This window comes from Ipomoea nil, unplaced genomic scaffold, assembly GCF_001879475.1.
Source record: "Ipomoea nil cultivar Tokyo-kokei standard unplaced genomic scaffold, Asagao_1.1 scaffold1619, whole genome shotgun sequence".
NCBI classification, from domain to species: Eukaryota; Viridiplantae; Streptophyta; class Magnoliopsida; order Solanales; family Convolvulaceae; genus Ipomoea; species Ipomoea nil.
In genome coordinates this window covers 1,115,491-1,139,785 of record NW_017618047.1, presented here as the reverse complement: position 1 = coordinate 1,139,785, position 24,295 = coordinate 1,115,491, and the positions used below count along the sequence as shown (strand labels likewise).

At 34.4% G+C, this 24,295-nt stretch overlaps 4 protein-coding genes across 5 annotated transcripts; 3 read left to right on the top strand and 1 right to left on the bottom strand.

The window, feature by feature from the left end:
* The first annotated feature begins 3,463 nt into the window (after positions 1-3,463).
* On the top strand, positions 3,464-6,434 carry LOC109191262. The gene is made up of 6 exons (XM_019341849.1): positions 3,464-4,116; positions 4,554-5,199; positions 5,298-5,398; positions 5,481-5,570; positions 5,649-5,776; positions 5,943-6,434. Exons 1-6 carry the CDS (start codon positions 3,562-3,564, stop codon positions 6,085-6,087), a joined length of 1,665 nt encoding a protein of 554 aa, XP_019197394.1. The 5' UTR covers positions 3,464-3,561; the 3' UTR covers positions 6,088-6,434.
* Positions 6,435-10,165: 3,731 nt separating this feature from the next.
* On the top strand, positions 10,166-17,064 carry LOC109191258 (histone-lysine N-methyltransferase EZA1). 2 transcript variants are annotated; one of them, XM_019341843.1, is made up of 18 exons: positions 10,166-10,367; positions 11,009-11,110; positions 11,230-11,513; positions 12,294-12,455; positions 12,982-13,066; positions 13,219-13,371; positions 13,471-13,518; positions 13,602-13,673; positions 14,024-14,138; positions 14,278-14,704; positions 15,064-15,217; positions 15,313-15,533; positions 15,671-15,802; positions 15,952-16,039; positions 16,153-16,200; positions 16,287-16,415; positions 16,504-16,581; positions 16,677-17,064. In XM_019341843.1, the coding sequence occupies exons 1-18, from the start codon at positions 10,329-10,331 to the stop codon at positions 16,866-16,868; spliced, it is 2,529 nt and encodes an 842-aa protein (XP_019197388.1). In that variant the 5' UTR covers positions 10,166-10,328; the 3' UTR covers positions 16,869-17,064. The 2 variants fall into 2 exon arrangements, with proteins under 2 accessions (XP_019197388.1, XP_019197387.1); XM_019341842.1 differs by having other exon boundaries at positions 14,024-14,171.
* Positions 17,065-17,248: 184 nt separating this feature from the next.
* On the top strand, positions 17,249-17,988 carry LOC109191271 (calvin cycle protein CP12-1, chloroplastic). Its single transcript, XM_019341861.1, has one exon. The coding sequence runs from the start codon at positions 17,383-17,385 to the stop codon at positions 17,758-17,760; it is 378 nt and encodes a 125-aa protein (XP_019197406.1). The 5' UTR covers positions 17,249-17,382; the 3' UTR covers positions 17,761-17,988.
* A 4-nt stretch (positions 17,989-17,992) lies between these two features.
* Positions 17,993-19,661, bottom strand: LOC109191270 (bZIP transcription factor 53). Its single transcript, XM_019341859.1, has 2 exons — positions 19,552-19,661; positions 17,993-19,165 (listed from the first exon to the last, which is right to left on the bottom strand). The coding sequence occupies exon 2, from the start codon at positions 18,775-18,777 to the stop codon at positions 18,334-18,336; it is 444 nt and encodes a 147-aa protein (XP_019197404.1). The 5' UTR covers positions 18,778-19,165; positions 19,552-19,661; the 3' UTR covers positions 17,993-18,333.
* Positions 19,662-24,295: the final 4,634 nt, after the last annotated feature.

Below are 24,295 nucleotides of genomic sequence, written 5' to 3'. Positions count from 1 at the left end.
GTCCAGAGATGGACACGGATTCCGGGGCTGCTGGTGCTGCTTCTGATTCCCGCACCGAGACTGCCGTGGCTCCAGATGTGGCAGTCTCGGGTGCTCCTAAGGCGCCCAAGCGAGGTCGGCGCACGGTAAAACCGGCTCCACCTCGGTCTCATGCTATGGCGACTCGTTCTTTGGGGCCGACGCAGCATGTGGCTCTTATGACTGTTTCTGAGCCGACCTGTTATTCTCAGGCAGTTCGGTATCCGGAATGGCGTGAGGCCATGGATCTTGAGTTTAATGCCTGTCTTCAGAATCACACTTGGCGTCTGGTTAGTCGCACACCTGGTATGAATGTTGTAGGCTGCAAATGGGTGTTCAGGACGAAGCGCAAAGCGCATAAAATAACTAGTTTGTATATGGTACATGAATTGTATATTTTGTTATAGTTTCATAACATGTTTACTTGATAGTAACAACAATGACTATACAAGTAGTTCGACTACTGATGCAGCAATGTGTCAAATTTTATCAACAATTTTCACATTCATTTTGAAGTTCATATTTAAAGAATTATTATGAATAAATGTAATACTTGATTTGTGTGTGTGTTTTTTTTTTTGTTTTTTTTTTATTTTTATTGATACTAACCTAGGAGTACTCATTGTTGTCTTTTTTCACCGCAATGCATGCAGTTAAATAGTTTCTCACTTTGTGTATAAACCGTTTTAAATAGTGACTACATCCTATATACCAATAAGTGTTTTTATTTTCAAGGTTGATGCTGATTTTGCCTTTAATCCAAGCATGTTGAGTCTAGAAAATTAAATGAATTTGTAAATTTATATTTGTTATAATATATTTAAATGATGCACAATAAGTATTGTACATACAAGATCAATGAATGATGCAGCGATGGTTGTTTTTTTTTTTTTTTTAATTCTTCATTTTTTTTGGATTTTGTAAAATTGATTGTTGTTTTGTTGTAATCTTGACATATTTTCAATGCGTCAAGTGTGTTATGGTGTTATATTGTCATACATTAACATTTTTAATAATGAGTTATAATTGTGGCTACGTAAAATAATGAATATAATTAGCATTTACATATTATTATCAACATAAAAATCATACCAGTCATTTAGATGTTATGCTCGGTGTACTTTTGGTTCAACCATTATTGTTGAAAGATTTTTTGTTGATAGATAAATCTCTAGTTTATTTAAGGAATAATATTAGATAAGGTATTAAAATTTTAAACATTTTAAATCATCTTAATAGAAAAATACGATTTACCTTTAAAGTGAACAACTGTGATGTAGTCCAAAGATATTACGAGGCAATTTCCCGCTTCAATTTCTTGATTTATTTGAATAACCCTTTGTCAACAAATCATCTCCAAGTAGTTAATATGATTGCTTCAAAATTTTTTTTTTCATGGTATTAATAAAATTATTGGAAAATAAATATATAACATTATTTTGTATTATAACTTTGATATTTAATTACAAGATAGTGTAGAAAATAAGACAATGTGTTGTAGTGGATAATTAATTAATGAATTTGAAGATAATGAATTCTTGCATTGTAGAAAATAAAGACAATAATATAATTAATGAAATTATATATCTTTTTAATTTTTTTTGATAATGAATAATTTTTTTTTTGAAGAAAGACATTGCAAACATCTAATTTTAAATGAAAGAAAAACATATGTATTATTTTTTGTTGTAGCTAATAATTTATTTAATTTAATAGAATGTGTACTTAATCTTCATCAACAATAGTGAAGTCATTGATTTTTATTTATTTATATTTACATTCGTAGTTGAGACAAATTGTTTTGGAATTTTGTCAATGGCAATTGCTACAATTGTTGTCAATATAGGATGATGATAAATAATTCGAAATATATAGTTAGAATAGATATTATATTTTTTAATACACTTTAATATATTTATAGTATATGTTCAACAATTATAACAATTTTAATTGAAATGAGATTTGAATCTAAGATCTCCTTATGAAAATCGAAGAGTTTGTTAACAAATAATAAACAGTTAACAGAATATTTCGTTATCAAAGTTTACACTAACATGGTGCATGAGTATTTAGGAAAAGTAAATGATACTCGATATATAGTAAAGTGATTATAAATTATTGACTTTCCAAAAAAGACTAATATATATATATATATATATATATATATATATATAATTTATTATATTGAGTTTACAATGTAAAAAAAAAAAAAAAAAGATTGATAATCTTTTAAGACAAAGAGTAAAATAATATAAGCATTTTGTGATTGACATGTGGATGTAGGATTGTGGGCTAACGTAAACGGAGTAGTGAGCAGCGTCTAACATGCGCAGATAGTTGCAGCATGACCAAGCCGCGTAGAAGAAGAGCTGAAGAGTGAAGAGGAGCGAAAACAAGAAGTAATAGGACAGCAGTGTAGAGAGAGAGAGAAAGAGAGAGAGAGAGAGGGAGAGGAATAAGAAGAGAACGATAAGGGGGCGGGTCAACTCGGCGAGTCGGGTCAGCAAGACAGCGATCCAACAAAACAGAAGCTCAGGGTGAATTAAGAGAAAAAAAATGGAGAAGATTTTGGGAGTCTTCTTTCCCTTTACTACCACTACTAGTACTATAGCGACCGACCCCCTCATCACCCACCCCACCCCACCCCCCATCATCCAAACGCTAACCCTAAATATACATACTTGCAACAAATTATATCTCTCTTTTCCTCTCGTCCTTGTCTTCACCCTCCTCCTCGCATCAATATCTCTCTATCTCTATATTCGCTTCTATCCACCCACTCAATCTTCTACTGTCTCCTAATTCGCTTTCTGTTCTCTCTTTCTTCACTCTCATTTTTCTTTGCTTTCCATTGCTGCTTGTCAATTGGGTTGCTTCAGGTATGTTTTTTTGTTTCCGTTTATTGTCGCATCATTGTATTATGCGAATTGGGTTTTTGCTGCTATGAGCTCTTTTCTTTTGATCGAATAATGTGATTGGGATTTGCTGAGAATTTGTTCTCCTCTTTCGTTTCGGGGGATTGGTTTGAAGGATTTTTTTTGTCCGTGGCACTGATTTTGATGTTTCGATTACTTGTGAGCTATGGAGCTCATCAAATTTGATCTCCGGTGTGATTGGATTTTGTTATGGTTTTCGAATGGGTCTTCTCTGTTGAATTATTTTGCTTAACTTTGTGGTTCTATTTAAACGAGAAATTTCATGCTCATTGATTCGGTAATATGATTGCCATTTTGTTGGCAGTGCAAAACTTTTTGCTGATGTATTGAAGTTTCTCGCCGCAGAGATGTTTCTTTGTGGTGAAATGTCCAAATTATGTTTAAATTAAACAACTAACATCTATATGAAAATTACTCTTAATGTTGTTTATCAACATTTCCTATGTGAATTATTATATTTGGAGAGTTATTATTATTAGGAGTTTTTTAATGGATGCTTGCACCTTGCAGTTTTGAAGTTGATGATGTAGCCGGGAATTGGAATTGTCATTTACTTAAGCTTTAGGCTTTATTGACACATGAGCGTAACTATTTGTGGTTAGTCTTCATGGATGAATTTGGCAGTACTCAAATTGAAGTTCCTGCATCTAGTACAAGGAAGAGGAGGAGCAGCATTCCTCGGCGACCTAGGCCTGATATACAGCTGTTTCCTGGAAGTTATGATCCATCACCCTTGCCATCAACTCCAGTTTCAAATGATGTTGGCAGGATCTCCAGTGATGAAACTGATGGCGATGTTAATTCTGGAGGGAAGATTTTCAGCCTTACCCAGTGTATATCAAGGGGCTCTCCTGCTACTATACCTGAAAGTGAAAACCCAAATAAGAAGATTAAGGATGATCTAGGATCTAGAGTGTCCTATGGCAATGGTGGACTAGGAGATGATACACACCACCAGAGGAGCCCTACCAGACAGTTGGGAACAATTCGTAATGGTGTCGGAAATGACAACAAACTTAAGAAAGTTAAACTGAAGGTTGGTGGGGTGACGCGTACTATTCAAGCCAAAAATGGTTCCCATGGTGCATCTGGTAGTGGATCTTCTACAAAGAGTTCTCGACCTTCGGATGCCTCTCGGTCACGACAGAAACTTACCCTTCAGGTGTATATATATTTCTTATCAAGTAATTCGTTTGCAAAATTTTCAGAATCTATGCTCCTTTTAAAGTGCATTTTGAGTTTGGAAGTCAAGACATTTAAACTTTGTACCACATTGCATATGTATTTAGTTCCAAATAACCTGTTCCAACGGATAACATAAAATTTATTAGGGATTTGCTTTATTGGTAATGGAAAAGGGTCCTCACCCAAGTCAAAATTTATTTCAATGATTTGAATGAGGCTAATATGCAATTCTTTCTTTTCTAGGCTATTGGCTAATTTATATATTCGTTAAAAGTTTGTATTATTTTATTTTATTTATTTTAAAAATTTTAAAATAATATTGACTAAATCTTTTGCATTTATGTGGAAATCGCATTTAACATTTTTCGCCTTTTAGTTGACCACTGAATCCTTCATTTGAACATTTTCTTTCAGTCTCAGGACAATTCAGGAGAGAGCCATTCTCCTTCAGATAAGAAAATCCCTTTGCAAGGAAATCCATTGAAAGATTTCCCCAGGGGTTTTGATTCCTGCAAGGAGAGTAACAGGAAGATGCCGCCCAAGAATGCTGTTGAGAAGCAAACTGAAAAGTCAGATTCAGTCCGAAAGAGCAAGAGGGTCCCAAAAAGGCGTGTTTTGGATGGGGCATTTGATGAGGATGATGAAGATGATGAGATCCGTTATTTGGAAAAGCTTAAGACATCGAAGGTTGCTGGCATTAGAGATTTTGAGGAGGAATCTGCCCATAAACATCGGAGTATCGCTAGGGTTTCTAAGGGGGTGAAGTATGAAAGTGTTGAAGAGGTTGGAAGGTCAGTCAAAGATGGTAAGAAGAGATCAGATGGTAAAGGTTCCGAGGACACTGACTATGAAGAGGAGGAAGAATTGCTGTCTGATGGTGAACCTGAAGGTAAAAAGAAACAGAAACAAAGAAGGGACTCACCTGATACACAGACGGAAACTAAGAGGGAAGTAACTCTTACAACACGCCAACGGGCTCTTCTCTCAAGCAAGGAAGCATCTGCATCTGGTGTGAGCCAGGTTGAGTTCCCTAATGGTTTACCGCCACCTCCATCTCGAAGTGAGTATATCAAGTCTTGATTTGTTGCCTAATAATTGCTTTCTAGGATGTTCTTTAATAACTCAATGTGTTGTTTCTGTGTATTTGCTCTATGACAGAACAAAAAGAGAAACTCACTGAAGTGGAGCAGCAACTGAAGAAAGCTGAGGCTGCTCAGAGGCGTAGAATGCAAAATGAGAAGGCAGCTCGAGAATCAGAGGTTTGCCTTTGGTTATTTGCTTTATCATCTGTCCCATGTACTGAGAATGTTATGTTGAAATGAGCATGTCATAATGAACCAGGCTGAAGCAATTAGAAAAATACTTGGTCAAGATTCGAATAGAAAGAAGAAAGAAGATAAAATAAAGAAGCGCCAAGAAGAGTTGGCCCAGGTACTGTGTGTATTAAGAGGTGATATTCCTGATGTTGTTATGAAGCAGCGCAACCTGTTTAATTTCTCTATCTTGCAGGAGAGGGCTGCTAAAGATCAAATGCTTGCATCTGACACCATCAGAATTGTCATGACCCCTACAGGGACAGTTGTGACATTTCCCATGGAGATGGGTTTACCCTCTATATTTGATCCCAAACCCTGCAGGTAAAAAGTGCTGCCCCCATTTAAACACAAAACTACCTGAAATGGAAAACACTTAAATATTTTTGGGTGCATGTTTAGGGTTGGCTTTGGTGTTATTTATTTTTAGGTAAGTTCAAATTTCACAGCAAGTACCCTGAATTATCTGATAATTTGTGTGAAATTTCAGTTATCCACCCCCTCGAGAAAAATGTGCTGGCCCTTCCTGTTCGAACCCTTACAAATATCGTGATTCCAAGTCAAATCTTCCTCTCTGCAGTCTCAAGTGCTACAAGGCTATTCATGCCAAGATGGATGCTGAAAAGGTGTGCTAACACTGTGGCGCATTGTCCTTTCCCTCACAATCTTGGTGTTACTGCATATACATGTTTATTTGATGGATACTAATGTGAATATTTCACATTTGCATAACATAGAGAGAATATAGAGGAATGGGATTCTCCAGCACTTAAAATGCAGAGCTGGGAATAAGATCTACTGGAACAACTTTTTGTATTTACAAGTATATGACCTATTTTTTACTTTCCCCTTAAAAAAAAAAAAAATCACCAGTCAGACTGAGTTAATCTGAATAGTGATTTTATGTTTTAGCTGTTCCTTGCTGATTGTTACTCGGCCTCCCTATGGTTATGCATTTCTTGGATGATAGGTTGTGTTGCTCTCTCATGGTAGAATTTCCTAGCCATTGCGAATGTGTCTTCCATCTGTTTTATTTATCAAGATTATTGTTCCATTGCTAGGCCATACTTTGGGGTATGTTAGCAAAATCAGGTATTAATAAATAAAAGAAGAGAGAAATCTGAGCGAGTAATGGCATTAGTTTGATTTGGTGGTGTTAGAATTGCCATTATTCTCTGGGCATCCATCTATATCTATATTTTACAGTATGTGATAGATGGCAGATTCCTGGGCTTACTCCATTACTGGAAGTGCCAAAAAAGGGTGAAGTGAAGCAGACAAGTGGACATCCAACCCAACCAGAGGAAAGTTATGGAGTTCAAGTTGGTGCAGCAACCATGATTGGTGTTTAAAAGTTGTATAGTTGAAGTGGGAGACCACCTCACCTATTTCTTAGTGCGGTGTCAAGTGATCTCTTTTTTTAGTTTTAGGGCAATTGCAAATACCCCTTTCATCTCATCTCGTAGGACCATACCTATACTATTGTACTGTATGTCTGTATCTATGCATATTTATCATTTCAAGCTTAACCATAGTTGCTGAGGTAAGCTGTTAATCCAGAAGCAGCCACCATATTAGGGCTAATACAACATGTTATATTAACAACATATATTAAGCATGGTTGGCGTGGTAGTTTAGCACATCGTCCCTTAAGCATGAGGTGAGGGGTTTGATCCCTACCCATGTGAATGGAGCAAACTATTTGGCTAGTCTCCTACCGCTTAATGCGTTGATCGTTGGGACGGGGGATTAGTTTTCTGGCTATCGGCTGGAGGAATACCTTGGGCAACCAAAAGAAAATATTAACAACATATCTTAAGCATTTTTCCATTCAAATAATATGGATTTGTCCAATTTTAATAGTTTGATAATTATATGTCAATTAGGGCGGCATATTTCTTGTCAATTAAAGTCAAGTACCTTATAGTTTGGTGGCATCACTTTCTTATCATAAGGAAGGTCTCAGGTTTGAGTCCTATCCCATTGACATAATTTGTTGAATATACACTACGAATTAATCAATTAGGGAATAAACATTGAACAGATAGAGATATAATTTATAAAGTTTCTAACAATATTACCTACCCATTATCGACACCGCCAAGCTAAGCTCACTCTAATATTCATTCTTTCCCCAACTGTAGTGTAATGGAGAAATGAAAAATGTAATTACGCTACTTGGATTGCGCCAGGGAGTAGGCTGTTAGCTAAACCGTTTAACTATATGAAGAACAAGCCCGACACATTTCATAACTCTAAAGCTAGGTACATACATACGTACATACAACAACTTGAATAAATACATGGATCGGCTTTCAAAAAAAAAAAAAAAAAAAGAATACATGGATCAATAAGGATTCTCTCCTCAAAGAAATTGAAATTGTTGGTCGTGAAAGATGAAGTTTGGGGCAGTTCTTCCAGCTCATCATAGGAGTCATTTTCTAGGGATTTGGGAGTGGAGAAGTTGCGGGTGACAGAAGGTGGGCTCTTCATCGTCATTAGCTTGGGAGTAGTGACAATCATTTTTAGAATTAACATATTATGTACTTTCATGTTCGTTCTTCAAATTATATACTTGCAATTCAATTTATTTATAAGTGCATAATTTATTAACTGAATGAAAAAAAAAAAGGTTTGGTATATAAATAAAAAGCCCAATATAGAAAAGCAGCCCAAGTATAGGAGTCCATCTTTGTGCTACCGATTTTACCGCGTCTTTTACTTTCTCAATTACTATGATTTCTGTTTGTCATGTCTACTTCGTATTCTTCTTGTTTGACTGTGGCCTAAAGCTGAGAGGATGATGACACAGACTTGTCCGTCTTCATTGTTGTTCTCGTACTATACTTGTAACTTATCTGCTGTTCTCTTACCTTATTCACTTTTTTTTGTCGTGTCTTTCATCAGTTGGTTCTTATTTTATGGGTTTAAAATATAATGATATGATGAAGTTGAAACAAGCTAACACGTACTATACTCCTTGAAGTTAAAACCTCCCAAGTCCCAACCTTACAAGTAGTGGATGGAATTTTGGGCATGGCTAGCTAGAGTCTCCTTTCCTATTGTTGGAAAACATACGCCTCAGCTTGATCTTTCAGCCGACGAAACTTCTTCTTCTTCTTGCAGCAGCAGTCAACAGATAGAGGATGTGAGTCGCCGTCATTCTCACATCTCTCGTTGCATTGCATGTGGATGGCTTCTGATTACGCCCGCCCATCTCTACTTTGATCTGAAAGAGAGGATAGACGTACATGGGAACAACATTATTAACTATACACATATGATTCTTTTAAGTTATACCTTAATCTAATATGTCTACCTTCTGTCACTTTTTGATTTCCAATAAATTATCTCTACAAAATATTATTATTCCATTATTAACTAATTTCATTGAGGACTTTTATACTCAATATTATAAATAATGTACACTGATAATCATATATCTACCCGGCTCCTCCCAAGTTTCAATTTTCTTTGTTTATACATACATTGTTGTCAAAGACATTCTTGTACTAACAACATATTTGTCCGTTACTTCAAGCAAGACAAAACTCAGCATAGCTAGTTTCTTGTTCAAGGCTTGGCTTGGCTTATTGAAAATGAATTAAATGATTTGTTTCCTTCCCAAATTGTGTTTTTTTTTTTTTTTTTTTTGAATTTTAGTCAATACCGTCTCTACTGAGGCTTGAACCCACTCTCTTTCATATATGAGTGTACAATTCGGATACCATTAGACCACAAAGTCTTGGTAACTATTAGTTGATACTTAATTACATGCAAAATAACTTTCTCAAAAAAGCTAACTTGAGCAACTTTTTAAATTTTAATATTTTGAAGCAATAAGTTGTTACAAAAAATCAATTAATCAAATACTTATATTGAATGTTTAACCAAGTCAAACAACTAATAGTAGTTAAATAAGACAAAATTAAGCTAACTATGTTACCAAACATGCCTATATCAAAGATGGTCGAAAAGTAAGCATGGCTTCGTATTGTGTAAGCTAGTGTAATATTTATTAGGAATAAGGGTTAAATAGGCCACCGAACTGCACACCAAAGTGCAATTAGGCCATCGAACTAAAAAATAATGCAATTAGGTTCCTGAACAACACAATTAAGTCCAAAATGACATATTTACCTGAAATGCTGTTTACCAATTTTAAAAATAATTAATTAAAATTATTTAAAAAAAAAAAAACTTAAACTGCTAGAGATGAATCGTTTCCATGGAGCTTCGTCTCCGGCCATGGAGACGAAGACAAAGCCTTGGTCTCCATGGCCGGAGACCATCCCTTCGTCTCTGGCCATGGAGACAAATGTCTTTGTCTCCGGCAGTTTTAGTTTTTTTTTTTTTTTAATTAAATATTTTATTTCAAATTATATTTAAAATTTATTTTAAAATTGGTAATCGCCACATTAGCACAATTTCAGGTCAACAAGTTATTTTAGACCTAATTACATGATTTTATGTTATTCAATAACCTAATTATATTATTTTTAAATTTAATGATCTAATTACATTTTAGTGTGCAATTCGATGATGTATTTGAGCCTTATCCCTGGTAAATCCTCCAAATCCTTGTTCAATTTTCAAGGTTGAAGAAATCCTTCCAGACACGATAGATAAATGAAAGAAAAAGAAAAGCTTTGTGTGGGGCCCATTGCAGGAGGTTCTGCTGACTCAATTCCTATAGTCTCAACACAACACTGCTCGACTTTGCATCTCTCTCTCTCTCTCACTTGATACGGCAACTGTTTGTTATCTCTCTTGATAGGAGGTAGGACCGTAGGAGGACCTCCCTTTCTCTTCTCTTCTCGGTCTCTTGCTGTACTTAAGAAGCTCATCGTCAGCTGGAGAACACAGCCAGCCAGCCATGTCCTCCAATTCATCCGATTCTTCTCCGAAATCCAGAGTCAGTTTTTCTTCATGCTTTTGATCACTGTATTATTCACCTCGTTGATCATTGCTACCTATGCTTCCAATTAAAATCCATATGTTATTCCTGATTTCCTGTTATTCTCCTCATCATTTAGGATGGTGGGATGCCGTCTTTCTCCATTTTCGTGATTATGACCCTTAGTTTTTATCACTTCTAGCCTTGAGTATTTCTGTTACTTGTGGATTAATCATAAAAGTTTGAGCTTGCTTCGGTACCGGATATTTAGGGTTTCCTTCTCGATGATCACTGAGAGACACGAAGTAAAGTACTCGTAATAAACTTTGCCCGAAACAGGGCAATGACACAGGACCCAAATCTAAAATTTTGATATGTTCAAATGTAAAAGGTCTTGCTTTGTGACTAAAAAATGATTCTTTTTCTTTGCTTATCTATAATTCAATTCAATTCAATTCAATAGTGGCATGGTTATCATGTAATGACTATTGATTTAATGCAATGTCCAATGAATGCATTGAATACCCTTTTTGCTCATTATTGATTAATGAATACTATCTCTATCTTATTTTACTATTGTGAATGGAGTGGAGTGGATTCCCTGCACGCATGAAGAACAAGGAATGCATTGATTACCGTTTTTTTTTCTCAATTTACAGAAATCCTCTGGAGAACACAGCAACGATACTGTGAGAGCATTGATGCTCAGAATAAATCAATTGAAGAAGCAGATTCAGTCTGAGAGAAGTCTTTCAGTAAAAGTACTTGTTATTTACTTCCTTCTTGTTTGAAGCTACTCTTCTCTCTTTTGTTCCATTTGCTGTTTGATTTTATCCATTCGGGTTCTATAGCAATTGGGTGAGTCCGGTTTCTTTAATAGGCAAATGTTGAGGAGAACAAAGAGAGGCTTGAAACTCATCTTTCCCAACTTGTAGTGCTGACTGCATCCAGAACCGATGCTTCAACTTTTGAGAATGAGAACAATGGGTTGGGTAAAATGCTTTCCTCAAGAATTGAAAATCCCCTCTGTAAAGTTAGTGGACTTATCCAAGAATCAGAAGAGAGAGACTGTGCTAGTGGTCAAGAAGTAGTATCCGTGACAACTGCCAAGCTTCCATTTATTGACAAGTTACCCCCATATACCACGTGGATTTTCTTAGACAGGTACTAGAGCAATCATAGTTTTATGTTATACGGAGTACTTGATTTTGTTTTAAATTTGTAATTTCATGCTTCATTACTGATTACTTATCAAAAATATAAATAATAATATCATGCCTCATTTATTTTATTACCTTTCTCAGTAAGAGCTAAGTTTTTCAAGGAAATGGACTGGAACATGTTAATTTCAAAAGAACATGAGCGTGCATATCTCAAGGAGCATGAAACTTTGGGGAACAGAAAATGGGAAACAAAATTGCTATAAGTTATGCAGCTAACCCAATAATCCATATGTGGGGCTTAATATTAGTTAAAGATCCATGGAAGTTTAAATTGGAGACAGAGCTGCAAGTCTGTGACTATGGCAAATAGCATGCTGTTGATTTAGGATAGCATATTTGTTATTGCATAGCTGGCTGAAGTTTAGTTTCAGATAGTTTAGAGAAAATACAGAATTCTAATTCAATAGCCTCAAAAAGATTGTGAAGTTGCTGCACATTTCGTCTCTTTCTCTTTCATCTGTGAGCCTGATAGGAATGGTTAAAGGACACTGATTGGCAAGGGGAGTTGGGCTGAAGTTGAGTAGTTGACTCATTTTAATAATAATAGAACACAAGTCATGCTTGTTGCATCATGCTTTTTCTGCAATGCTCGGGAGGTCACAATCTTCTGTATATTGTGGCCAGAGGTGCAGGTGTATACTTAATGGATTCATTTATACTTTCACAATAAAATGAGATATATTCATCTCTTTTTCTCTAAAGCATTTTTCACTAAGCACAGAAATCAGAGAATGGCTGAAGACCAATCGGTGGTTGGAAGGCGGCGTATTTACTATGATCAACATGGAAGTGAGGCACTTATTTGCAGTGACAGTGAGGAAGAGAATGCAGAAACAGAGGAAAAGAAGCATGATTTCTCTGAAGGAGAAGACAGAATTCTATGGTAGTTGGAATTTGATATTGAGATCATTTTGAAGTGAAATATGTAGTTTTACTATGATCTTGTAGAAAAATAATGTTACCAGTATAATATGTGAATATCTGGGATCTGTCTACTAAATAGATCTTTTGTTATTTGTTGTTGGATTCTTATTGGCTATATATTTGTTGTTCTCAGCTTTATATCAGTTAGTGATAGATTTTTAGAGTTACAAGACGGAAGGATGAAACTAAGCTCAATGGCTGAACTTTCGTATTATACAATAAAACACTGTTTTGGTCATAAAACAAATTTATAGTATCTAATTTGCGGAGCATTTCATGATAATCTGTGTTGATTTATCAAACTATGTTGCTTGTTCAATGTGAGAATATTTGTGTTTGGATTTCCTGTAAAATTTGCACCTTGGAATTTTATAAGGGCAAGCTTTTTAATTTTTTATTTCAACTTTTTCTTTTTCTTTTATTTTTGCTGCTGATCTCTGGTCTTTAGCATTATTTTCTGCTTATGCTGGATTGGGATTTTGTAGGATGGTTTTTCAAGAGTTTGGGTTAAGTGAAAAGGTCCTTAACATCTTGACACAATTTATTGGGGGCTCCACTTCTGAAATCCAGGTAATCTGAGTGAGTTGCTTCTCAACATGGATTTCTCTTAGCCCTCTTGGGCTTTTGTTTGACTTCTCAAAGTGGAAGTCAATATCTGTACTTTCTAAGAACTATACATGCACCCCTCTTGTTTATCTGCTCCATGTTATTGTGACACTCAGGACCGCTGCAGTATACTTGAAGGAAAATATACTGAAACAGAGCAAAATTTAAAAGATTTTGGGGAAAAAGGATCTGAAAGGAACTTACTCCTTGAGAAAAGTCTTAGCACTGCCTTGGATTCTTTTGATAATCTTTTCTGTCGTCGTTGTTTGGTATGTCATAGAAGTGCAGTATCAAATTTGTTACTGCATGAACTACTATATATTCAGTTTAAATTGCCCAACTGCTTATAACTTCTATTTGGCATCCAGGTGTTTGATTGCCGTCTACATGGTTGTTCTCAAGTTCTCATTGATGCTGTATGTGGGTCCCTCTTCCACATCTTATTTGTAATTTTTATTTTTTTTCATTTAACAAGTCTGAAAAATATTTCACCTGTCAGAGTGAGAAGCAGTTATACTCTTCTGACAATGAAGTTCGCGGCAAACCTTGCAGTGACCAGTGCTATCTTCAGGTTTGGCTTATTGTTATTATTTATGTATGCTATTCATTGTAACAAGATTTAAAAAAAAAAAAAAATTATAATGGAAAAAATGGAACTGTCTTGCGGTGGTTGGGAAATTTCTCTACCTACAAATTATAAGAAGAGAGATTGAAATGTGAGTGGAACGTTTTGGAACAGAAGGGTGTTATGGAGTACTACCTAGAGGAAATGAGTAAATGACCTAGGAATGCTAGTGATGCAATGTATCTTAATTGGCTCTTCCTAAGCAACTGCTTTTACTTCACTCCACTGCACAGTCTACTTTATTGACATAGCTTTGCAACTCTTCATGGGGGAATACCTCTCTCTGTTCTTTTTAGTTAAAAGCTTCCAAACACCTGCATGGAGATCAAGCCACAGATCTACCGAGTGGATCTGAAAGCAAGATTTTAGAAGAATCTAGGAGTTTGGTCAATCTCAATACCAGAGAGCAAGGTAGAAGTGAAAATCGTGATTCTTTTAATGAAAGCGAGTTGCCTTCCCTTTCTCCCCCCTCTAAATATTTTCTTGTTTGTGTATGAAAGTTTAAGGTTGCCACCTGATCGTTGACTCAGGTATCTACTTGTCATATTAGGTGAACATACCGACAGCAATTTGAAGCGTAAAGCATTAGAACCCACATACATAATTCCAGAAAATGAGAAACTGGTTTCTGATGAACTACAGGATTCTTGCAATAAGAAACTAAAGTTGTCAGTTCCTAGTGTTGTTAGCCTGCCCGCAGAATGTGTATCTGATATAAATGAGCCGAAGGTGATCACTGATGATGTTGATGAGTCACATAAGCATTCGTCAGAGTCTAGTTGTCTTCTAAGTATTTCTGGAGACAATACTGAGGCCAATGAGAGAATTGAAGAAGCAGCAACTGATGACACTCCTAACAGGAATCGACGTTCCAGTTTTAGAAGAATACTTGGTAAAGGCTTGCTTGGGATCTCTGACTGGAAACCACTTGAGAAAGAATTATATTTGAAGGGTGTTGAGATATTTGGCAGAAACAGGCAAGTGTTCTGAATTGTCATTCATTCATCTTTTCTTTTTCCTTGGATTTGTCTAAAAACAGTATGTTTTTGTGCTTTCTAATATCTCCAGCATTTTAAGAAAATAATTAAATCAAAATGGAATTACTTGCCTCATTGACAATAGCTCAGCTGAATAGTTTACAATATTCTTTCTTTTTAGTTATCATGTCTATTATCTGGGCTTCAGACTCCAGCATGGACTCAATTAATTTAAATAGTAGTTTCTTAATGGTGTTTTGCCTTTATTGAAGTTTGAAATCATGCAGTTTGATAACTTTCCAAATAATAATTTTAAAAAATCATGTAGTTGACTTGAGCATAATTATTATGATTTGCAGCTGCCTCATAGCCAGGAACTTACTCCCTGGCTTGAAAACTTGTATCGAAGTATCAAGTTACATGTGCAATGATGGAGCAGCAACACACCATGGATCATCTGGCATTTCATGCTTCTTTCCTGGAGGCAATGGGAAAGCTCTAATGGATCGAATGGTTTGTGATCTTCTCTTTCTGCTCCCTCTTTTTATGGTCAAGGCAAGTCTTTCAGATTAGTAAATTTTAAAACAACTTAAATATATATTGGTTAGGAGTCAGATATGCCAGGTAGATCTCGTTTGCTTCGTAGAAGAGGGAGAAGTCGGAAGCTCAAGTATTCATCAAAGTCTGCTGGTCATCCATCAATGTGGAGAAGAATTGCAGATGGGAAAAATCAGTCCTGTAAACAATATACTCCATGTGGATGCCAATTTATGTGTGGAAAGCAATGCCCTTGTTTACAGAACAGTACTTGCTGTGAAAAATATTGTGGGTATGTTTAGCATACATACTTGTTGCTCGTGTTGCTTTACACTCTTCTTGTTTGTTTAATGAAGCCTTACCTAGTTTGTTTTACTTAAGAGAGAGAGAGAGAGAGAGTGCGCATTATTCATGTAGTGGACATTTCAGGTGTTCAAAAAGCTGTAAAAATCGGTTCCGTGGGTGCCACTGTGCAAAGAGTCAATGCAGAAGTCGGCAATGCCCATGCTTTGCTGCTGGACGAGAATGTGATCCAGATGTTTGCCGAAATTGTTGGGTTAGGTAATGAATGACAATGGAAGACAGATAAAAATTAAAAAAAAAAAAAAAAAAAAAAAAAATGGATGTAGTAGTCGTCTTTCTTTATCCACTGTTGATCATCATTTCTCTTGTACATTGGTGATTGATATTTTTCGATTTTGAATGTGCAGCTGTGGGGATGCTTCACTGGGTGAACCGCCTAGGCAAGGAGATGGTCAGTGTGGTAACATGAGGCTGCTTCTGAGGCAGCAACAACGGGTGACTCATACATACATACATACATACATACATACGTATATGTGAGATGTTTGATTTACATATATTTCTTTGACTATATATCTTCATCCTTTTTGTTCTAAATCTTGACACAGATCCTCTTGGCAAAATCTGATGTAGCCGGATGGGGTGCCTTTCTGAAGGTACCACAACCCTTTCTCAACTCACCTTGCCACTCATTCCCATAATGTAGTCTGTTAAAGTAATATGTTACATTAAATTGCTGTAGAATCCTGTGAACAAAAATGATTACCTGGGAGAATATACAGGTGAGTTGATCTCACATCGAGAAGCAGATAAGCGTGGGAAAATCTATGACCGGGCAAATTCCTCCTTCCTTTTCGACTTGAATGACCAGGTTACTTTATATAATAGGGTTGATAAAAATCAGTGGATAAAGTAATGTATTCAGGTTAAAAATATATTAAGTTGGTGGGTTGATGCAGTTTGTGCTTGATGCGTACCGCAAAGGAGATAAGCTGAAATTTGCAAATCACTCGTCGAATCCAAACTGTTATGCCAAGGTTGGTTCATTAAGTAGTCTGTTGTGATATAAAATGTTGAAATGATCATAGCTGGACTGAATTTGAGGATGGTTTATATATGTATGTATGTATAGGTAATGCTGGTAGCGGGTGATCACCGAGTTGGCATATTTGCGAAGGATCGTATTGAAGCAGCTGAGGAGCTTTTCTACGATTACCGATATGGCCCTGATCAAGCGCCTATATGGGCACGTAAACCTGAGGACTTGAAAAGAGATGATTCTCCAGTGCCCCAAGGTCGACCAAAGAAGCATCACTCTCATTGAAACCATATATTTATTTATAGTTGCATTTAATGGGACACTCACTACTGTATGTTGTTTTCACAAGCAAGTCCCACTTTTTTTTTGTTTTTTTTAATGTTATTATTTATATATTTAGATATAAGCAATAATAAAGTGTAAACAAACTACTCAAGTTCATAGGAATAATAAGAAGAAGAAGATTGGCAATTATGTTAAAGTGTTAAACACAGCACTTGGTTTTGTTTTACCGTGTCAAATAATAGCAGTGTGGCATTTATCTGATTAAACATTGAGTGCAACGTGGACGCTTACAATAAGTAGATAAACGATAAGAAATGTGTGATCAGAAATGAAGATATATGCGCAACTCACGGATTATAAATAGTGAACGGATTCGGATACAACATTGCTGCAAATAATATCTACTCCTGCTCGTCACAGTCAGTGCTAGAGATTGGAGAACCTCAGCGCTTATCCTACTAGCACTAGCCAGATCGATCGAGTTGAGTTACGAGTTAGCAACAAGCAATCAAGCATGGCAACCATATCTGGGATGAGCAGCAGCAACAGAGTGTTGGGCAAGGCATTAGAGTCGCAAAACGGGCAAGCCTTTCAGCCGCCATGCCGCCTAAACAACCCCCTTTGGGTTTGGAAGAGGTCCAAAGGATTCCGCCCGGTGGCTGCCGCACCTGATAGCCTCTCAGAGAAAGTAGCGGAGAGCGTGAAAAATGCAGAGCAAACATGCGCCGACGACCCAGTTAGCGGAGAGTGCGTGGCAGCTTGGGATGAGGTGGAGGAGCTCAGCGCTGCTGCAAGCCACGCCAGGGACAGGCAAAAGGCTAACTCAGATCCTTTGGAGAATTACTGCAAGGATAACCCCGAGACCGACGAGTGCCGCACCTACGATAATTAAATTACATCTTTCATCTGTTGCGTTGCGTTGCGCTTGCTGGCTGGATAGATATACCCTTCCTTATTATGAACTACTACTACTTGATCTATCCTTGAATAACTTTTACTCTGTATGGTATGATTTCTCATTTTTTCTTCGATTTGTGGCTTCTCATCATTATTACTCCAAATACTTGGAACTTCTCTATGGCTATTTAGTATTTTGTTACCATTAAAGAAAAAACCATACTATATTTTGCACAACAATATGTATTATACTCCACATAAACACTAGTTTCAACTTCCATATAAACTAGAGTACAAAAAATTCACAACAGATCTGCATATAGGTGATCCCACAAGCCATAATTGATACAAGAACTGATGGTCCAAGAAAACAAGAGCTAATGCTATGCACAACATAAAACACCTAGACTGGAACACCACACCAGTAGACATCGGACCGTATCTTAAAGATAAAACTAACACACAAAAGCATAATGACAATGAAAGACTCGACAGTCTGAAAACCATGAACCACACAAGAGCTGCCTAGGCAGGTCAGATTAGTTGATAACATTAGAAGCACAAGATTTCAAAACTGGAGCATATCAGCGGATGCAACAATGGGTTGAGTTGGGCAAGGCAGCTGCCATGGCTCGAGCAAAACGTCTGGAATTTCAGGGATATCCACCACAGTCCCATTGACCTCTGCCCACAATTGAAGAAGGGAATTCATCGACTGCAAACGATCCGCCAGTTCAGCATATTGGGCTCTGAGAACATCATTCTCAGCAGAAAGCCTGGCAAGCCCTTCAGAGAGAGTTTCAATTTGCTGCTTACTAATACTCTGCTCATTCTGCAGCAGAGTCTTCTGGCTAAATAATTCATCAACATGCTGTTGCTTCTTCATCCGTGACCTCCTGGCAGATTCACGGTTTGATATCATCCTCTTCCTTTTCTTTTCATCATACATTGCATAACGCTGATCCAGATCAGAGGATGAACCTGAACTCGCTGGCTGTTGCACAGAAGACATCCCTTTGTCTCTTGTGTAGTCCCAAATCAAGACAGATTTTATTTCAAAATATGAGTGATTAAAGGTTTGAGAGAAATTATGAATGGCTCAGAAGTCTACCAATAAGTTTGAGAATGGAAATTAGGATTTTGCAGATAGCAGAATGGACGGCAGGAACACTAATGAGGGGGCAATTCATGAGAACACATAGAACCAGTAAAGAAATACAACAGAGAAAGAGTGGAGGATACGGATTCGACGCATTCGAAAAGATTTCATAAAGGAAACATGGAAAATTATTTGTAAAATTCTAAATCCCAATTCAGAAATCAAGCTGGTTTATCTAAGGTAAACTCTAGGTTGGTTTATATTCAATCAGGATGGCGAGAGCAGACTTTAACGATTAGATCTGCACATCAGGAAAAAAAAAAAAACAAAATAAATCAGCAATATCAACAATAGAATCGATCAGCAACATCAAAACTAATATAAATCAGCAACATCAACTTTGATATCAATAAGCGACACCAAAATCAAATATATCAGCGATATCAAAATTGCAGAAATCAGGTGCATCAAAATTAAGCTTATCAGCGACATCAAAATCAAGTATGTGGGCGACATCAAATCAAACTTAAAGAAAATAAATCGGCAACATCAAATAAAACTAAATGAGCAAAAATAAAACAGCAATAAAAAAACTCAAAATTAAATAATTAAAAAAATAAATAAAACTAAAACAGAAACCCTAGAAAGGCAGAAAAAAGAAGATAAAAAGAAGAGAAAAAGTCTCACCTTAGCAGTAGAGGCCGCCAATGAAACAGACGAAGGAAGGTTTGGATAGAGGGTGAGAGAGGGTATTTATAGGTGAAAGTGGAGGGGATTTCTGTATAGAGTTAGTGGGTGGGTGGGTGGCATTTCTTTATCCCGGTCTACGGATTTAAGAAACATTATTTAATTATATGGCGTAATTAAATTAAAGAGTGAGGTAAATATGCGGTGTGTCCTCAATGACACCTGAATTGAATTCATATATGGAAGGTTGTGAGTTCGAGTTTCAAAAATAAAGAGTGAAGTAAATATATCATTAATCATTCGTTAATTTTACTAAATCAAGCCTAGTGTATTTACTTGTTTTTTGCCAATATATTTTTGTAAAGAAAAAAAAAATCTTTACTTTTTGGAAACATTCATAATTAATTACTAGATAATATCTATTATATACTTTCTTAATAATTTATTAGAAAGTATCTATTATGGAGTATATTTTCTTAATATTTTTCAGTTTAAAAAAATTCTTCAAATATTCCGTATTATATTATCATTTATTATATTAGCAATATCTATATGGTAATTAGTGCCGGTGCCTAATGATGACAATTTGACAGCTAAGGCGTAAAAGGGCATTGCTTATGCGGGAGGAATCTTCCTTGGAATCTTCTTTTGGTCAATCTGTAATTTTCAAAAATAACGTGTCGGATTCAAGTAGTCACGCGGGTATGCCAGTTTATTTAAGGAGCAAATACCAATTTTAGTCTCATGAGTATGAGCAAAGTGACAATTTTGGTCCACATATTTAATTTTTTTTAATTTTCATCCACGACTATTATTTTAGTACTAATTTTCATCCACAACTATTATTTTAGTGTCAAATTTCATCATACTGATCACCCATTCATTTAAGACATGCTGAAATATGAAATTATTAAGGGTATTTTTGTCATTTTCAAATTAAGATCCTAATTTGAACATAAATAGAGGGATTTAAGCTCTAAGATCGGTCTCAATTCGCAATTATCCTCCTCAAATTAAGTTATGATGAGGAGGATAATTGCAAATTGAGATCGATCTTAGGGTTTAAATCTCTTTTATTCATGCTCAAATTTGGGATTTTAAGTTGAAAATGACAAAAATATCCTTAAAATTTTTTAGAAGGAGTGACTGTCGTGATGAATTTTGGCACTAAAACAATAGTCGTGGATGAAAATTTGTATTAAAACAATAGTCGTGGATGAAAATTGGTATGAATTAAACATGTGGATCAAAACTGACATTTTGCTAATACTTGTGAGACTATAATTGGTATTTGCTCTTTATTTAAGTGTAGTCCTGTTTTTTTTTTTTCTTTTTTTGGTACATTGACTCTACATTGCCAGCAACCACCTAATTTAGAAATGACAATGGAGCGGGACGGGGATGGAGATATATTCTCCATCTCTGTACCCGCATTTTTATCCCACTTCTTGTACATATACTCACACTTGTACGTGTAATGAAACTTTATTCCATTCTCGCGCAAGGAATTAACTTAAAAATTTCAATTGGAGTCAGTGTGATGTCAACATTATGACATACTGACTCCAATTGAAATTTGTAAATTTATTTTTACTATATCATTATAACAATATTTATTGTAACTATATATTTAAAATTATTTGTTATCGTCCTCTATTTACAGGAATTGTAACAATTGTCATTGACAAACTCTCAAAACAATTTGTCACAACAACGAATGGAAATTTAAAAAAAAAATCAATGAATTCATTATTGTTGATGAAAAGTATGTACGCCACTTTATTACTCCTATTAAATTAAATAAATTAGTAGCTACAACAAAAAATAATACATATGCATTTAATTAATTTAGAATTAGATGTCTATAATGTCTTTATTTAAAAAATAAATTATTCATTATACAAAATTTTGAAAAAGATATAATTTCATTAGTTATATTATCTTTATTTTCTACAATTCAAAGATTCACTACTTTCAAATTTTTAAATTTATTATATTTACTACATTGTCTACTTTCTACTTTTTACATTATCTTGTAATTAAATATCAAAGTTATTATAGAAAATATGTTATATATATTTATTTACCAAGTATTTTATACAAATATAATAAATATTAATATTTTGTTCAATACTTTCACACGATAACCTACGACACATCTCACAATGCATGAAACATGTAGGGAAAAAACTACTATTATCAAATATCAATAGGTGTTTGTACGATAAAGAGTTCATAGTGGTACAACTAAGATCCCACCATATACACAACAAGGCAAATATAAAGCTTCCTACATCATACTCTCATTGCACGATGAATCCCTCTATGCTACCACCAGTAACCCAACTACATATTATAAATTACCAATTAAAAAAAAAAAGACATGTACTGAAGATGAAGGCAATGGCAATGCTACCCAAAAGAGAATTAAGAAAAATTAGAGAAATTTAAAGCAAAAGTATTATTTATTTAAACTATCATTTTTAGACTAAGTATTTAGACTAGCGTTATTACAAAGTTGCAAACATTTATTTTAGTGACAATTATAATCAATCTTTCATATATTATATTGCATTTATATACTTTAAATTATTGATTTAAATAACCAAATTTAATATTTATTTACATATGCATGAACATCTCCTATACAATATTGCATTTTTTTTGTGGAGATAATATTGCATTGATATACTTTGAAATACTTAGTTAACAATAATCATTGGGCATTATCCCGTAAAAAAATTAGTTTTTAATTAAAATGCAATGATCTGATTTTATTTTTTTTAGTCAATTATGGATCATTTTTTATTTGCAGACAATTATTAATATTCATTTCCTTTTATATATTTAGTCAATTAGTGATATTAGATTCATTTTCAGTCAATTATTTTTTTTATTTCCAGATAATTAGTCAATTGGAACATAGATGCAGTGATATTTTTTTTTATCTAATTTCCGTTTCATTTTTATTTGATGATGTATAACATTATTATTGAAATATTTCCGTTTTATTTTTAATTTCCGTTCCATTTTTAATTTACCTTTACATTTTTTAAAAATATACATTTACTATTGACGATGTAGAATATTATTATTGAAATATTTCCTTTCAATTTTTAATTTTCTTTTAATTGATGAGATAAAATATTATTATTGAAATATTTTCGTTCCATTGTTTGAAATTGTGAAAGATTTATGATATAATTGTGATTTGATTTATTCTAATGTGTAATATTATTGTGAAAACTTAAAATGCAATAATTTGACCATTTCCTTTTCCATTTTAGTCCATGGATCATTTTTTTCAATTTTCAGTCAATTATTAATATTCATTTCATTTTTCAATTTTTAATTTTCAGTCAATTATTAATATTTAGTTTATTTTCCAAATTACATAATTGTCGTTCCATTTTTAATTGATGATGTAAAATATTATTGTGAAATATTTTTATTCATTTTTTTAGTTTATGTTCCTTTTTTAATTTACCTTTACTATTTACTACTGTTTGATCGAGAAATCAAGTAAATGTGATTTTGTTTTTAATTATAGTATAGATATAAATATAGATTATTTTATTATTATTATTATTATTATTATTATTATTATTATTATTATTATTATTATTGCTATTGTTATGGATATTTTTTTTTTGAAAGAGAAAGATTAATTCATTAAATCGGAATCAAGAATGTCAACTCAAGCAGGTGGTCATTATTAAGTTAATTCCGTTTTCTTTTTTCATTTTTTCTTGAACAATATATAAAATTATTACTTTTTATTCTATGTTATAATTCTTACGTTAATATTCTGATTATTATTATTATTATTAACACTTGAGTACTTTTAGATACAATAAAGTCCCTCGACTTTAAAAATCTTAACCAATTTGGTCCTCCGTTTATTTGACCGTTAGTCAACCATTAACTTGGGACCAAATTGGTAATTCGCTATAGTCAAGGGACCATTTTGTTAATTAACTTTAAGGGTGGGCAATTCAGTTAAATTTTCTCGAACTGAACCGTACCAAACTAGTTAAATTCGGTAATATACCGAACAACTGAACGGTAATAGATTATTGTAGAGCTAGTAGCAAGGGACTTGGATTTACTTTTTATTTATTATTATTATTATTATTATAATTATATTTTTTTAAAAAAATCAAACGGTATTCAGTTCAGTTCAATTTTTTACCGAACAATTCGAATCGGTTCGGATCAATTTTTTATCAAACCGTTCGGTATACAAGAATCCAATACCGTTCGGTTGTTCGGTATATTACCGAACCAAACTAGTTCGGTTCGGTACGGTTCAATTCAAGAAAACTAAACCGAGTTGCCCACCCCTAAAGTTAATTACCAAAATGGTCCCTTGACTATAGTAAAATTACCAATTTGGTCCCAAGTTAACGGTTGACTAACGGTCAAACAAATGGAGGATCAAATTGGTTAAAATTTTTAAAGTTGAGGGATTTAATTGGTTAAAAAAAATAGTCAAGGACCAAATTGGTAATTTCGCTATAGTCAAGAGACCATTTTAGTAATTAACTCAAATTTTAATGTAGAATTATAGGACCAATAGAAAAGTAGGAAACAATATATTCTATTATGAATTGTATTACACTATTTTATAATATTAGGATATAAATGTTAACCTAGAATTATAGTACGAATATGAAAGTAGATGTGTACATACATGAGAAACGAAGGATTGTTTTAATTAATTAATGATTTTAATATGAAAGTA

Coding starts and splice junctions, on each gene's coding strand:
- LOC109191262 (XM_019341849.1), top strand. CDS start 3,562: ATGGATGAATTTGGCAGTACTCAAATTGAAGTTCCTGCATCTAGTACA. Junction 4,117..4,553: donor GACAGAAACTTACCCTTCAG/GTGTATATATAT, acceptor ATTTTCTTTCAG/TCTCAGGACAATTCAGGAGA. Junction 5,777..5,942: donor TTTGATCCCAAACCCTGCAG/GTAAAAAGTGCT, acceptor GTGAAATTTCAG/TTATCCACCCCCTCGAGAAA.
- LOC109191258 (XM_019341842.1), top strand. CDS start 10,329: ATGTCCTCCAATTCATCCGATTCTTCTCCGAAATCCAGA. Junction 11,111..11,229: donor AGAGAAGTCTTTCAGTAAAA/GTACTTGTTATT, acceptor TTTCTTTAATAG/GCAAATGTTGAGGAGAACAA. Junction 12,456..12,981: donor GGAGAAGACAGAATTCTATG/GTAGTTGGAATT, acceptor GGGATTTTGTAG/GATGGTTTTTCAAGAGTTTG.
- LOC109191271 (XM_019341861.1), top strand. CDS start 17,383: ATGGCAACCATATCTGGGATGAGCAGCAGCAACAGAGTGTTGGGCAAG.
- LOC109191270 (XM_019341859.1), bottom strand. CDS start 18,777: ATGTCTTCTGTGCAACAGCCAGCGAGTTCAGGTTCATCCTCTGATCTG.